This window comes from Schistocerca gregaria, chromosome 11 (genome assembly GCF_023897955.1).
Source record: "Schistocerca gregaria isolate iqSchGreg1 chromosome 11, iqSchGreg1.2, whole genome shotgun sequence".
Classification (NCBI taxonomy): Eukaryota; Metazoa; Arthropoda; class Insecta; order Orthoptera; family Acrididae; genus Schistocerca; species Schistocerca gregaria.
Genome location: NC_064930.1, coordinates 144,914,842 through 144,931,048, shown reverse-complemented (window position 1 = coordinate 144,931,048; position 16,207 = coordinate 144,914,842). Strand labels below are relative to the sequence as shown.

Here is a 16,207-nt window from a genome sequence, read left to right as displayed (position 1 = left end):
TGAAAGGGAAGCAGCGGTTGGGAAGGGAGTGAGACAGGGTTGTAGCCTCTCCCCGATGTTATTCAATCTGTATATTGAGCAAGCAGTAAAGGTAAAAAAAAAAAAAAAAAAAAAAAAAAAAAAAAAAAAAAAAAAAAAACGGAATAGGTGTTAAAATCCATGGAGAAGAAATAAAAACTTTGAGGTTCGCCGATGACATTGTAATTCTGTCAGAGACAGCAAGGGACTTGGAAGAGCAGTTGAATGGAATGGACAGTGTGTTGAGAGGAGGGTATAGGATGAACAACAAAAGCAAAACAAGCATAATGGAATGTAGTCGAATGAAGTCTGATGATGCTGAGGGAATTAGATTAGGAAATGAGACACTTAAAGTAGTAAAGGAGTTTTGCTATTTGGGGAGCAAAGTAACTGATGATGGTCGAAGTAGAGAGGATATAAAATGTAGACTGGCAATGGCAAGGAAAGTGTTTCTGAAGAAGAGAAATCTCTTAACATCGAGTATAGATTTAAGTGTAAGGAAGTCATTTCTGAAAGTATTTGTATGGAGTGTAGCCATGTATGGAAGTGAAATGTGGATGATAAATATTTAAGACAAGTAGAGAATAGAAGTTTTCGAAATGTGGTGTTACAGAAGAATGCTGAAGATTAGATGAGTAGATCACATAACTAATGAGGAAGTGTTGAATAGGATTGGGGAGAAGAGGAGCTTGTGGCACAACTTGACTAGAAGAAGGGATCGGTTGGTAGGACATGTTCTTAGGCATCAAGGGATCACAAATTTCGTATTGGAGGGCAGCGTGGAGGGTAAAAACCGTAGAGGGAGACCAAGAGATGAATACACTAAGCATATTCAGAAGGATGTAGGTTGCAGTAGGTGCTGGGAGATGAAGAAGCTTGCACAGGATAGAGTAGCATGGAGAGCTGCATCGAACCAGTCTCTGGACTGATAACAACATGAACATGAACACAACATGCAACTAATATTTATTAGATGTTTTAGTAAGGTTGGACACACACACACACCACACACACACACACACACACACACACACACACACACACACACAGAGAGAGAGAGAGAGAGAGAGAGAGAGAGAGAGAGAGAGAGAGAGAGAGAGAGAGAGAGAGAGAGAGAGAGAGAGTGGAGATCTCATGTTTTCCCTGCAAGTAACTGAGCCCAGAAGTTGCAGCTTTCCTGCAAGAAGGAACGATGCAGGCAGTCAGTCACGCCTTGCGGCAACTGCTCACAGCTGTGCTCCCGCCTCAGCGACACGCAGCACACCACAGGACAGTACACGTCGTGACTATGGACTACGTCACAAAAGAAAAATCAGTTCGGCTTTAGAGCCTGCTCCAAAGTCTGATACACAGTTGGCTCTGAACTGAGTATCATTTTGTAATACTCGCCATAATTATCAAATCATAAGTGCAGACAGTTATAATATGGGATGTGTGGTGTCACAAGGCTTAGGCCAGTCCCACCCCTCATTAAATCAACCAAGACTTAAATGAGTAATTGTAAGAACAATTATTATTATTATTATTATTATTATTATTATTATCATCATTATTATTATTATGTTCTTTAACTTCGCAGATAATGTGGAAGACGTTGCCCAACGATCACCACGAAAGTTCGGCGTAGCGGCAAGTGGGCGAGGAATAAAACGAATGCTGCAAACTACTGCGAGCCACGGAAGAGCCCAGACCGCGATGGCATCTAGCTTCCTAGGTCGTCGTCGGACGACGTCAAAGGAAGAGATATTCTGCTCTCTCTTTGTAAACAGATCGATCGAGTCTTGAAAGGTTCGTGTAAAACATACAGGCGGGTGACGCATTAGGTGGGACCCGATGCCTGTAATACTTCCACAGCTATTAAAATGTTGTTAAATGGCAAAACCAATAGTTCATCATTTATATACATAAAAAAGTAGTAAAGATATAGGAAAGGAAGAGATGGGCGTCAGAACGAAAAAGATACATCGCTCGGCAACGAACAAGGATGTAATCGGAGGGCGTTACGTGGTGAAAGCAAATCAACTGATAAAATATTAAGTCTGTAATTAAGCAAAAAGCCATGTAACACTGCAGATGTTCTAAGTTTGAGTGGAAGAAAATATGTACATCTTACAAGAGTAACTTCTGTTTTTAGGTACCTTATCAGAAATAAATAAGCACAATTTCCATCTGAGCAAAGGCCAAACTGCACAGAAGACTAAGTCTTCGAAAGGAAGAAAGTAGATACTGAGAGTTGAGATATACTCCAGACACGGCTCTCAACTACTATACAAAACCATACGTGCATAAGCATTTGCTAGCATTGTAATTAATTACTCTCTTCACTGATTAACTAAATTTGTTACCCATTTGTTTGGTTACTATATCATCTTTATAGATAGGTATTCCACAGTTTATATTCTCTGTCGCCAACTGGCTACATTTGTAGCCTTTTTATTAATTAGCTTACTTAACACTCATCCCTATATAGTTGTCATTCTTCATAACTTCCTTTATTTGTCACTGATTATCTCGTTTCCTAATCATTGATAATTTACACTTGTTCCCCTTGATTAACTACATTACAAATTGTGAGCTCATTTCTATTTTATACATTAATCTTTACATTGAGCAGTCAGGTGTCACATGTGTGGACAGTAATTACCACATAAATATCAATATTCTCCTGTCCCACTAGCTTGTCACATGGTTCAATGCATCAGCAAAACAATTTCTAATTTTTTCACTGATGCACAAACAGTGTGTCCACAGTGAGGAAAAATATATTCATATTGAACATTATTATACAATACAAAATATAAACTCAACTGGTATTAAGAAAGTGCTATTAATCCTGTCTTTGATAGATGTTATTTCACTTTTGCACCTGAGCAGCAACTGATTGACACACATTTCTTCCAGTTTGTATATACATGTGTTCTGATTGGATAATTTTGTAATGAGAACGATTTGTAATTTCAGCTATATCCTGGTGGTGAGAACCCATAAATTAGCTGAACATGATTATGAAATGTGGGACACGCTGTGATAACACTTTCTGTCATCTTTAAACTGAACAATGATGTTTCAAATACAGCAATAACCTCGACAGTATGTAAGGTGACAGAACGAGATGACACAAATTGTATCTTACAATAACACAGCTAAATCATTTTATAGCCATACAGCGAAAAGGACTTATGTAAGAATGCCACTTAATTTCGTTATTTCATATATTTGTAAGTGTTTCAATTTTCACTCATTCACAGTCAATATTCTTAAGTAGTAACTTGAATATATAATATTCTTGTTATTGTCAACATGTATCCATTACTGATATAAGATCTTAAAACTCTTCTGCAATAACAGTTGCACTTAAAATAGATCTTGTAGGAATACTAGAAATTAATATTAACATTTCATTACATGCTGTAGATTAGCAGCAATTCAAAATTAGTTAAAATTATTACTTCATGTACCAATGGAAGCTTATGTCAGACTTTATTGAGGCACTATAATGTGCAGCACTGAAGACCACACTCGCTCACTTTTGCTCAGTTGGCAGAATGTTCTTAGCCAAATTTTGGGACACATTATCAGCCCATTTTCCAAATATATTGGGAACTTTTAAACCAGAAATTTGTTGACAAAGTTATTTCAGTACTTAAAAATGCATCCAATATCTGACATGTGCTAATTTGAGCCAAAGGCAACACAATTGGAAACTGAAATTTCTCTTGAAAAAGATTACCCCACAAAAATTAAATAAGGTGCAAGGAAGTGCTTTACACTGGAGAAGTATTAGTATCGATAAAATTGAAGAATAATCAATTGGAGATTACTCTACCGACTGACAGCAACTGCAGATGCTGGTGGTGAATATTTGTCCACACTTCTAATTTTTAAGATCTTTATGTCAGAAAGGGAACCATCACACTAAACTTACTAGATGTATAAGCTGCAGTTGACAGCAGGTGGTATTAAGTACCCGACATGTCAGTGTAGTGTGTAAACGACATCGTGTTACACAAAGGGGAAGTCTAGTGTTCGAGATGTTCTCCAGAACGTTTAGAAGATTAGAGAAGTGTGTCCAAAGCTTGTCCTGCACACCTTAACTTGCAAACTAGAACAACATTTGTGGAACCTTGTCGTGACTTTACTGAAAAGTGGAACACAAACAATCCTTTTCTGCTAAAAATACAGACCTACCACTAAATCGCAAACTGCAGAAATCCACATAAATAGTTAACACTTTGATGACTTAACTAACATTCAAGTGAATGTGAGTTGAATATGTGAAGGAAGGAATTTTTAACAGTTTTCAGGGTACTCAAGTGCAGAGCATTATTGAGAAAACCGTAAGTATTAGAATCACCATCTCAGCTCCTCTCATATATTTTATTACACAGTCTTGAAACTTTATGGACTGTCAGTGTATAAAGAATTTTAACCATACTTAGCTTAATACAAAACAGAGACGACAGTTCAGGTATCCGAGGATACGGCCACCTCACGAGCTACTGACCTGTGCTCGCGCCTGGCACAGTGGGGGTGGCCAGACGGCGACGCGCCACCCCCCCCGACGCCGACACCTGCACCCTCACTGCCGCGGCTCCTGGAGGAGGGCCGCTTCGCGTGCTGTTGTCGACAGAAGTTGCCACGCTCAAACATGTCCTCGTATTGTGGGTCTGCAACCGGTGAACACAGTAGTAGTTTGGTGGGCACATATCAAACCAAACACCAGGAGATTCGACACCATTGAAAGTAAAAATTTTTTCAGTCAATAAAATCGTCTCGAGTTATCAGCCGAGTCATAATGCCGTATTATTGCAACATTTAGGCAACTTTCCTTCTCATCTTAAATGTTATATTCGTCAGGGTGTCTACGTGGACAAGAATTTTTCGTGTTAACTGACTGTATACTATTCCTTGGCACTGTAAAACTCATCAATCCTTTGAACGTTTATGGTTTTATATACCGACTTAGAATTTCCCGCCACTTTAGAAAACGAAAGTCGAGGGGGGGGGGGGGGGCTGGAGGGAGGGGTCGTTGCGTGGGGGGGAGGGGGGGGGGGGTTAGAAACACCTTTGAAGTGCAGAAATATGTATGCTGCATATCTTCATATTACTACAAAGGTATAAATTCAAATTCCACCAAATACCCCACGTTAGTTTTCGGAGCATTGAAATTGAGATTGCGATGCGCTTTTGTAAGCCACTCATAACTCATTTCACATACTTCAAGAGCATCAGAATTTCGTGAACCATACTAAAACGCATAATTCGGCTTAAAGTGCACATTCGTAGGTCCAGATTTGCATGTAAACTTTCTTGGAGTACCAATATTGTATTGCCTCATGTTTGGTTCTTTATTATGGCATAATGTCATACGTGCACTTGAAACCAGCCAACAGTGTGAAAAACAGTTTGTTTCAAATAAACTTCATTGTTCTGCAAGGCGATTAATGTTCGACTGTCAGAAAGGTGGAAATAAAATCTGAAACTAATAACATATTTTAGCCATCCGTAATTAAGCGAACGTATTTTAATTCATTTGATATCTCCCGGTCACAAAAATCCATTTTACCATTTAACGTGAGAGCAATAAACAAATTGAAAACAAGAAAATGAGTTGACCCACCTCCCCACACAACTCAAACTGCTCTGTGCATCGGGCCCAGATTTACTTTATTTCCGAACCGGGGCAATATTAGGTAGTAGCGCCAAGCCACACTTCTGTAACCAGAAGCGGGAGAAGGTACGACTCATACGCGACTCAACTACACATGCACAAGAGCCTGCCCTCAACTGCTCAAAGGAATCTAATTTAAACAGTTGTCACTTCACACTCATTGGAGGCAATTTGTTGTTATGAAGTATTGCATAGTCTTCCAAAAGCCTTTGACACATTTTGCTGTAGGCAGACACTTTTATGAGCACTGTGTTTTGTTGTTGTGTACGGCGCATTTCCTTTGCAACTTAAGTTTATTTTTCTTTTTTTTTCTCTTTTCTCTCTCGTTCATGTTTTGTTGCTGCAGTGTTATTCTGCAGTAGTGAGGTACAGTAATATAATTTGTTAGAGTATTTTGGTTCTTACCACGCAAAATCACAAAAATTTAACTTAAAACTAAAATTCCCGGAATTGTAAACAATTCCCGGGTTTTTCCCTGATTTTCCTGGATCTCCTGGGTCGTATACACCCTGAATCATGTACAGCCGCTGGATCAAAGTGGTGTGCCAATCACGTAACTCTGGAAGAGGTGGTCAGTAAGCCCTCAGCAGGGCAGAGGAGGGTTGGAAAACACTGTCTCAGTTGACAAAGATGTTATATACTTGTAAGCCCAATGCATCTTTTTCTGCTCAAAAACAAACTCTTGCAAGTCAATGATACCGTGTTCTTGAGCAGGCAGAGCTGCTGTGTCATGCAAAGTGTTACAGGATTCAGTCATCAAAGAGGCAAACCAGATCAGCTGTTTTCAGCTCAACTCTGCGTAGGCTGTGGCTTTAGCTAAAATGTGTCGGAAACACTCGGATGTGGAAGATCTGGAGACAGTGGGTGGAACAGATAGGCAGCACCATTCTCACTGCTGGCTGTGACATCTGCTCCAGGGGCACATGAACGGTCCACCCACTGCATTCTCAGTGCAGAAAGCTGTCGTCTGGCAACAATAAAGAAACAAACTGGACACTTCACCCGAATCCAATGAGTAGAAAGTTAATTGAAAGGATTCCGCCGATAACCAGAAGAGATTTAATCACCGAAATTTGCCGAGATGAATTGTATTCCCACCTCAACATCCAGTGCGGATTACTCTGCAAAGTGAGTGCAATGTTTTTGACGCAGTTCACAAAGTAGCTTAGGGAAAGGACACTTTAACTGTCTCAGTTTGTAAGTAAGTTTGAAATGCACGGAGGTAGTGAATATAACACTACCTTGCAATTTCAGCTTTCCTTAGTATTATTTCAACATCTGTTGAGCCATTTCATGGGCTACACATTAAAACTAAGGAGTACACTTAAAGGCAGAACACTAATTACCAACATAACCTGACACTAACACATTAACATTAATGACTGCTTCTCATTTCAAAAGCTGCTATACAATGGATAGTGTCTGCAGTGACATACACTCGTGTTCAGAAAAGAACTTAAAATCTTTAAAGACTAGAAATAGGACGTTCATATTCACAGGACACGTCCCCGATAACTCGTTCCACGCGTGACTGCACCGACGCGTATTAGGCGCGAATGGCGTCCAGAGATACAACCGTCTGTGTCGCTTTCACCCGGTTCCGAAGTTCATCTGTGGTGGTCGGCAATGGGGCACAGGGCTGCGACAGTCGTTTCATCACGTCCCACACATTTCTGATTGGTGACAAGTCTTGTGATCTCGTGGGCCAGAGCAAAAGGCTGACATCCTGTGGCACCGAGAAGCACACGTTCACGCAGCAACACGTGGTCGTGTATCGTCTTGCTGAAAAGTAGTGTCTGGGTTGTCGTCCAGGAAGGGTATAGGCTACAGATCACAGGATGTCATTCACGTAGGTCACAGCGCCCTGGACACGCACCGACTGTGATTTGTGGTGATACCCAAATCGCACCCCACCCGTAAGGCCTCCAGTTGTCTTGTACGAATGCAGCCACTGTGAGGCTGCTCCAACTGTCTGTGGTGAGCCAATATGCAGACACCATTTTCGGACCAACAGAACCTGGATTTATCCGAATACACTAGCCGACGCCATTCCAGTCTGCGCCGATGTTGTTCCACACTCCGTTGCCATCTAGCACGTTTCTGCACATCTGTCAAAGGTAGGCGGAGAAGAGGACGACGCACACATAACCCGTGCCGTAATAAACGGCAATGGACTGTCACCCGTGATACGAGTATGATGTGTTACACTGTTCCACTGGCACACCAGATGCGAGGAGCACACAGATCTGTCCTGAAGTGCCATTTGGATGAGGTGTCCATCTTCTCATGGGGTGGTCTCGGTGGAGACACAATCTCGTCGTTTTCTAAGGCCTCTCACGAACCACTCTGCAAACACCCGTCGCACTGCCGAAGCACTTCAAGTTGCACTACGCCCTCTGTCACACTCGCAGTCCCTGCATACGTCTGTGATGCATTCTGCACGTCTACTCACATCACACTTGTCCGTCACCTTCAGTTTACAGCGACAACGAGAGCTACCGGAACACTTTACCGGTAGATGGTGTTGTGCCGTGATATCGATGTTGACCTCAAAATGGCAGGCTGACACGGTTCAAATGCTAATCATTTCTGCAGAACACACTAATGTACATGTCCTGAGAATATGAACACCCTATCTAGTCATTCAAGGTGCTCGTTTTTTTCCGAACATGAGTGAATTTGAAGCACTTCAAGAATTTTATCCATATACAGACACGAAAGATAATGCTAATAAAATATGATTATTGATATCTGAAATGGGTGTACACCGGTTAGATAGGCAACTTCACAAATCCACTGTGTAGCTCGGTAGACGGATGATACCTTGATGCCAGGTAAAAATATTTTAATTTTATCTACATCTACATCAATATTCGCCAATCCACCTTACGGTGCTTGGGTAACCTGTACCACAACTAGTCATTTGCTTTTCTGTTCCCCCTCACAAATACTCCGAGGAAATAATGACTGTCTGTATGCCTCTGTATAAGCCCTAATTTATCCTATCATGTCTTTGTGGTCCTTACATGACATGTATGTTGGCAGTAGAAGAATCGTTCTGCAATCAGCTCCAAATGCCAGTTCTCTAAATTTTCTCAATAGTGTTCTTTGAAAAGAATGTCAACTTCCCTCCACAGATTCTCATTTCAGTTCCCAAAGCATCTCTATAAGACTTGTGTATTGTTCGAAACTACCTGTAACAAATGTAGCAGCCCACATCCGAACTCCTTCCCCGGAATCCTTCAATCGGACCTGGTGCAGATGCCGAACACCCGGACAGTAATCGAGAATAGTCGCACTAATGTCCAATATGTGACTGCCTTGAAGGATGAACCACACTTTCCCATAATTCTCCCAAGAAACTAAAGGTGAAGACCATTTGCCTTACCGACCACAATCCTCACATGCTCATCCCATTTCGTATCGCTTTGCAACATTATGCCCAGATATTTAAACGATGTGACTGTGTGAAGCACGACTATTAATGATGTATCTGAACATTACATTTTAATTTTTTCCCACTCACATCTGCATTACATTGTATTTGTCTACATTTACATCTACACCACCTAAAAATTCTGTCCAAGTCACCTCGTATCCTCCCACAGTCACTCACCTTCGACACCTCACCACTGACCTCGGCATCATCGGCATCATCGGCAAACAACCGCAGACTGTCACATCGAGCACGTGGACACGGAATAACAGCAGTCCTATCGTACTTCCCTGCAGTATTTCTGACAATACCCTTGTCTCTGATGGACATTCACCATCAAGGACAACATATTTGGTTCTATTACTTAAGAAGTCTTCGTGCCACTCAAATATCTGGGAACCTTCTCAATACGTTAACAGTCTGGAATGGGACACGGTGTCAAATGCTTTTTGAAAATCTAGAAATACTGAATCTGCCCATTGCCCTTCATCTACAGTTTGGAGCTGTTTCTCTATGCCATGGGTGCTTACTGCTGTGAGTTCCATACAGGAGTCTCTGCAAAAGTCAAATGATGGTACAAGTCCACAACTCTTCTGCATGAATTATTTCTTAAACGTGAAATTTAAAACTTCAGCTTTCGTTTCACTAATCTTCAACTGCCACACCACATTGGTCAACGAGTGACAGAGTGGAAGCCTTACATTTGCTTAGCAATTTTAAACAGGACCAGAATTTTCTTGGGTTCTCAGCCAGACCTTTTGCTAATGTAAGCCATTGGTAGTAGTCTGCTTTGTGCATAGAACTTTTCACAGATAAAGACATCTCTATTGAGCTTTGCCTGTCATAATTTCTCCCTTCTCTTTTGAAGCGAGAGGGCAATATGCTTTGCTTTATCATAAAAAACTACCATTATAACAGTGACACGCCAGCCACATAATTGAGATACTTTAGGCGTATGCAACAAAAATGATCATGCCTTTTGAATATTTTTAATTTTAATCAGCATAATTAATAATATTTAAATATTTTATCCCAAGAAAATTTATTGTACTTTTCCTTTTTAATAAAATGAAATACAAAGTTTATTCACTCTTTCTAGTAATTCAAGCACGTAATTAATTTGTCACGTTTTCAAGTCCCTCGTCGGACAACTGCGTGTTTCTGCAAATTTTTACCAAACGTACTTCTTTTCCTTCAACACTTGTTCAGTGGATCTCCTGGTTCCCAGAAAAACCTATTTCATCTATATTGCCCTATAAGCAACATTACATTCTCTTTAGACCACTCCATCCCTCATACTACTCATGCAAGAAGCGAGAGTGAACATGACAGCAGAGTAAATCTTTTTGTATAGCTAGTGGCAAAGTGGAAGTAATACGAACTTCCTGTGACAGTTCACTAAAAACTGAGAAACAAAAGAAAAAAAACAAACACTAGCAAATGTGAATCAAAAGCAATCAAATATAGTTTGCTCACCCTCGCTTACCGTTCCCATTTGTGGACGTTCCTCCGATTGTGCCGCCTATGTTGTTAGTCTGGTTTTACTCGAGCGACATTTCAACTCCTCTGCTGTGATCTTCTGGTGTACCAGGTTGGCCACATACTATCAGGGACCCAGAGACAGTGTCACGTTCACTTGTAGAACATAGTTTCCTGAGCTTATTTTGAAGAAATGGGATTTTGGGAGAGATTTTTACGGCTCCTACTGGTGTGCAACCATCATTGGATAGATAGCAATAACAGGAAGAGGAAGAGTGGGAAACTTTGAACGAAATATTACTGATGCCACAACAGTGATAGTTGTTTGTATTCCTCATACACCGTGAGTTAACATTTACGTCCACGATCTACATCTACATCTACATGACTACTCTGCAATTCACATTTAAGTGCTTGGCAGAGGGTTCATCGAACCACAATCATACTATCTCCCTACCGTTCCACTCCCGAACAGCGCGCTGGAAAAACGAACACCAAAACTTTTCTGTTCGAGCTCTTATTTCTCTTATTTTATTTTCATGATCATTCCTACCTACGTAGGTTGGGCTCAACAAAATATTTTCGCATTCGGAAGAGAAAGTCGGTGACTGAAATTTCATAAATAGATCTCGCCACGACAAAAAAGTCTTTGCTGTAATGGCTTCCATCCCAACTCGTGTATCATATCTGCCACTCTCTCCCCCCTATTACGTGATAATACAAAATGAGCTGCCCTTTTTTGCACCCTCTCGATGTCCTCCGTCAATCCCACCTGGTAAGGATCCCACACCGCGCAGCAATATTCTAACAGAGGACGAACGAGTGTAGAGTAAGCTGTCTCTTTAGTGGACTTGTTGCACCTTCCAAGTGTCCTGCCAATGAAACGCAACCTTTGGCTCGCCTTCCCGACAATATTATCTATGTGGTCCTTCCAACTGAAGTTGTTCGTAATTTTAACACCCAGGTACTTAGTTGAATTGACAGCCTTGAGAATTGTACCATTTATCGAGTAATCGAATTCCAACGGATTTCTTTTGGAACTCATGTGGATCATCTCACACTTTTCGTTATTTAGCGTCAACTGCCACCTGACACACCATACAGCAATCTTTTCTAAATCGCTTTGCAGCTGATACTGGTCTTCGGATGACCTTACTAGACGGTAAATTACAGCATCATCTGCGAACAGTCTAAGAGAACTGCTCAGATTGTCACCCAGGTCATTTGTATAGATCAGGAACAGTAGAGGTCCCAGGACGCTTCCCTGGGGAACACCTGATATCACTTCAGTTTTACTCGACGATTTGCCGTCTATTACTACGAACTGCGACCTTCCTGACAGGAAATCACGAATCCAGTCACACAACTGAAATGATACCCCATAGGCCCGCAGCTTTATTAGAAGTCTCGACTCCACCTCACCACCACTCATTCTGCAGTCACTGCACTGCAGCCGACCGGACCGTCTGTGTCATCTGCCAGTATGAGGCTCCCGTGTCCCTCTTACCAATGGTCTGTTCTTCCTTGGTTACCAAATCTGGCAATAAGGTGCATGTGCACATCCACTGTGCATGCTGAATCCTGATCTACACCTACAAAGTTCCAATAACGTTATACACACCAAACTGCCATGATGTGCTTACACCATTGTTCATCAGAAAGTCTTTTTTCTGTTCTGAAAATAAATGTGCATAAAGATGAAAATTTAATCAACATTTAGCACAACCACAGAAAAAAATGGAGGTTCAGTCTGGTAAGTATTCATGATTCAACAGCTTCCATTTCTGTTGGTGTATATAATGAAACAAATACTAACAAAGAGATACAGGGGTTGGCCACTACTTAACTCAGCTCAGTATAGCCGATAGATAACACAAAACAGAACAGAAATTTTACGTTCCTAGCTTTCGAAACTTTGTTCCTTCATCAGGGAGGAGAGAGGGGAAAGAAAGGGAAGAAGGGAAAGTGGATTTAGTTACTCACAACTCAGGTTATGAAGCATCAGGGAAAGGTAAAGAGGGAGGGTAGCAAGGATGGTAGCATGGCTGTCAGAGGGAAGCCAAAGATAATCTACCGTTAAGTACTGTGCCAGCTTCAAACCAAAGAGCCGACATACAGAAGTAAAGAGGTATACAGTTTAAAGAAAAACACAACTATGTAGGATAAAAAGATGCATGAATGGCTAAAGAGGAGAGGGAAAAAGAAGAAGACTTAAGAGTAAATGGGAGTGAGGTTGTTTATTGTAGGTTCAGTCCATGGGGATGGCGGGATGAAAGGATGTGCTGGAGTGCAAGCTCCCATATCCGCAGTTCAGAGGGACTGGTGTTGGGTGGGAGAAGCCAAATGGCACATACGGTGTAGCAGGTTCCTAGGTCCCTAGAATTATGCTGGAGGGCATGCTCTGCTACTGGATATTGGACATCTCCTAGGCGGACAGTTCATCTGTGCCCGTTCATGCACTCAGCCAGTTTAGTTGTTGTCATATCGATGTAAAAGGCTGTGCAGTGCAGGCATGTCAGCTGATAAATGGCACGTGTCGTTTCACATGTGGCCCTGCCTTGAATTGTGTGTGTTTTACCAGTAGCGGGGCTGGAGTAGGTGGTTGTGGGGGGATGCACGGGGCAGGTTTTGCAGCGGGGTCGGTTACAGGTGTAGGAACCGCTGGGTAGAGAAGGTAGTCTGGGAATATTGTAGGGTTTAACAAGGATGTTACGGAGGTTAGGGGGGCGACGAAAGGCAACTCTGGGTGGTGTGGGGAGAATATTGTCAAGGGATGATCTCATTTCAGGGCTTGACTTGAGAAAGTTGTATCCCTGGCGGAGTAATTTGTTGATGTATTCGAGGCCAGGATAATATTGGGTGACAAGGGGGATGCTTCTATGTGGTCTGAGGGTAGGAACATTGTTGTTGAACGGGGAGGAATGTATTGCTCGGGAGACCTGTTTGTGGACAAGGTCTGCAGGATAGTTGCGGGAGAGGAAAGCACTGGTCAGGTTATTGGTGTAATTGTTGAGGGATTCGTCACTGGAGTAGATACGTTTGCCACTAATACCTAGGCTGTAGGGAAGGGAGCGTTTGATGTGGAATGGATGGCAGCTATCAAAGTGAAGGTACTGTTGTTTGTTTGTGGGTTTGATGTGGACAGAGGTGTGGATGTGAGCTTCAACAACATGAAGGTCAACATCCAGGAAGGTGGCTTGGGTTTTGGAGAAGGACCAGGTGAAATTCAGATTCGAAAAGGAGTTGAGGTTATGGAGGAAATTACGAAGTGTTTCTTCACCATGAGTCCAGACCACAAAGATGTCATCTATAAACCTATACCAGGCCAGGGGAAGCAGCTGTTGGGTCTTCAGGAAAGCCGGCCCATGAAGAGGTTGGCATAGGACTGAGCCATCCTGGTTCCCCTTATTTGTTTGTAGGTCTGGCCTTCAAAAGTGAAGTAATTATGGGTCAGGATGAAGTTGGTAAGTGTGATAAGGAACGAGGTTTTTGGAAGATCTTTGGGTGGGCGTTGGGAGAGGTAGTGCTCAAGGGCAGAGAGACCATGGGTGTGTGGGATGTTTGTGTAAAGGGATGTAGCATCTACGGGGACAAGAAAGGTTTCAGGGGGGAGAGGAGTGGGAATGGATTTGAGGCGTTCTAGGAAGTGGTTTGTGTCCTTAATGTAGGATGGGAGTCTGCGGGTGATAGGTTGGAGGTGTTGGTCTACCAGAGCTGAGATATGTTCTGTTGGGGCTTTGAAGCCTGCTACAATGGGACGGCCAGGATGGTTCTCTTTGTGGATTTTGGGTAATAGGTAGAAGGTAGGGATACGTGGCTCAAATGGATTGAGTAGGTCTATGGAAGCCATTGTGAAGCCTCGTGGGGGGCCTTAGATTTTTGGGATTTTCTGCAGCTCAGTCTGGATGGAGGGAATGGGATCCTGGGTAACAGCTTTGTAGGTTGAGGTGTCGGAGAGTTCACGCAGTCCTTCTGCCACATACGCCACACGGTCAAGTACCACAGTTGTGGAGCCTTTATTTGCCGGGAGGATGACAACAGAGCGGTCTGTTTTCAGCTCAATGGCACGGGATTCAGCTGGGGTGATGTTGGGGGTTGTCAGGATGTTCTTCAAGGAGGACTGGGAGGTAACAGTGGACGTGAGGAATTCCTGAAATGTCTGCAAGGGATGGTTTTGGGGGAGGGGAGGAGGATCCCTTTGGGAAGGCAGTCGGAACTGTTCTAGACAAGGTTCAACACTGGGATTTGTATTTGGGGGCTGTGTTTGGGTGGTGGTGTTTGGTGAGGTTCCGGGTGAATGAGAGGAGATCTTTAACCAGAGCAGTGTGGTTGAATTTAGGTGTGGGGCTAAAAGTTAAGCCTTTTGATACAACAGATGCCTCTGGAGGAGAGAGGGATCTGGATGAAAGGTTTAGAAATGAATTGGGACTGGTGGTATGTGGCGTTTGATTGTGGTTATAGTTGAGATTTGGTCTGTGTGGGGTATGTGTGTGGATTGGGAGATTGAGTAGAGTGGCCAGGTTAGGTTGGTTGGCTATCAGGGGGTTTGTTGAAGGTTCTGTTGTAGCTGGTCTTTGTGAGGGATACGGAGAGGGACCCCACTTCTTAGGTGTTGCACTAGCACTGTGGATAGTTTTTTCAGGTGGTGTGTGGCATGGAACTCAAGTCTGCAGCTGGATTCTAGGATGATGTTCCTGAGTGTGTTCTCCAAGCAAGGGTTTGAGAGGTGGAGGACTTTGAAGAGAGAGAGGAGCTGTTGGGAGTGGTGGTTACACGAAGTAGTGTAGACTTTCAGGACAAGTTGGGTAAGGGCTAAGGATTGAAGGTTCTGGAAGTCCAGGAGAGACTGGTGGAAGGAGGGATTGCACCCAGAGATGGGAACTTTTGAGGTAAGTCCTTTAGGGGTAATTCCAAAGGTTAAGCAGGACCGGATAAAAAGTATATGGGATTGCAGTTTGGCTAGGGTGAAAGCATGTTTCTGGAATGAATGTAAATAATGTGGTGTAGGATTAGGGTACAAAAAAAAGCAATTACGAGTGGCGCAAAAAAGACTGCGAGTGGCGCAAAAATGTTACAGAAAATTTTGCCTGTGGCGGAGAAAGATAGCCAATGGCACAAAAGGATAGGCAACAACACGAAATTGACAGAAATGGATGACACTGGTAGGTGCGAAAAAGATTGTTGGCCGTAACTGTTGGTTGGAAAACAGCCAATAACGAATGGTAACGAATAACAAATGATAAAACTGGGAATGATAAACAAATCAATAAAAAATAAAAAGAGAAGTGGACTATAAACAGACTTTCTCAAATCAAGCCCTGAAATGAGATCATCCCTTGACAATATTCTCCCCACACCACCCAGAGTTGCCTTTCGTCGCCCCCCTAACCTCCGTAACATCCTTGTTAAACCCTACAATATTCCCAGACTACCTTCTCTACCCAGCGGTTCCTACACCTGTAACCGACCCCGCTGCAAAACCTGCCCCGTGCATCCCCCCCACAACCACCTACTCCAGCCCCGCTACTGGTAAAACATACACAATTCAAGGCAGGGCCACATGTGAAACTACACATGTCATTTATCAGCTGACATGCCTGCAC

The 16,207-nt window shown here is 42.6% G+C and overlaps 1 protein-coding gene across 1 annotated transcript in view; it reads right to left on the bottom strand.

Annotated features, from left to right (window-relative positions):
* LOC126295266 (uncharacterized) overlaps positions 1 to 16,207 on the bottom strand; it is a 710,311-nt gene that overhangs the window by 350,930 nt on the left and 343,174 nt on the right. Inside the window, exon 31 of the mRNA XM_049987689.1 lies at positions 4,523 to 4,685. Coding sequence (XP_049843646.1) covers positions 4,523 to 4,685 — 163 coding nt within the window. The remainder of the gene's footprint in view (positions 1 to 4,522; positions 4,686 to 16,207) is intronic.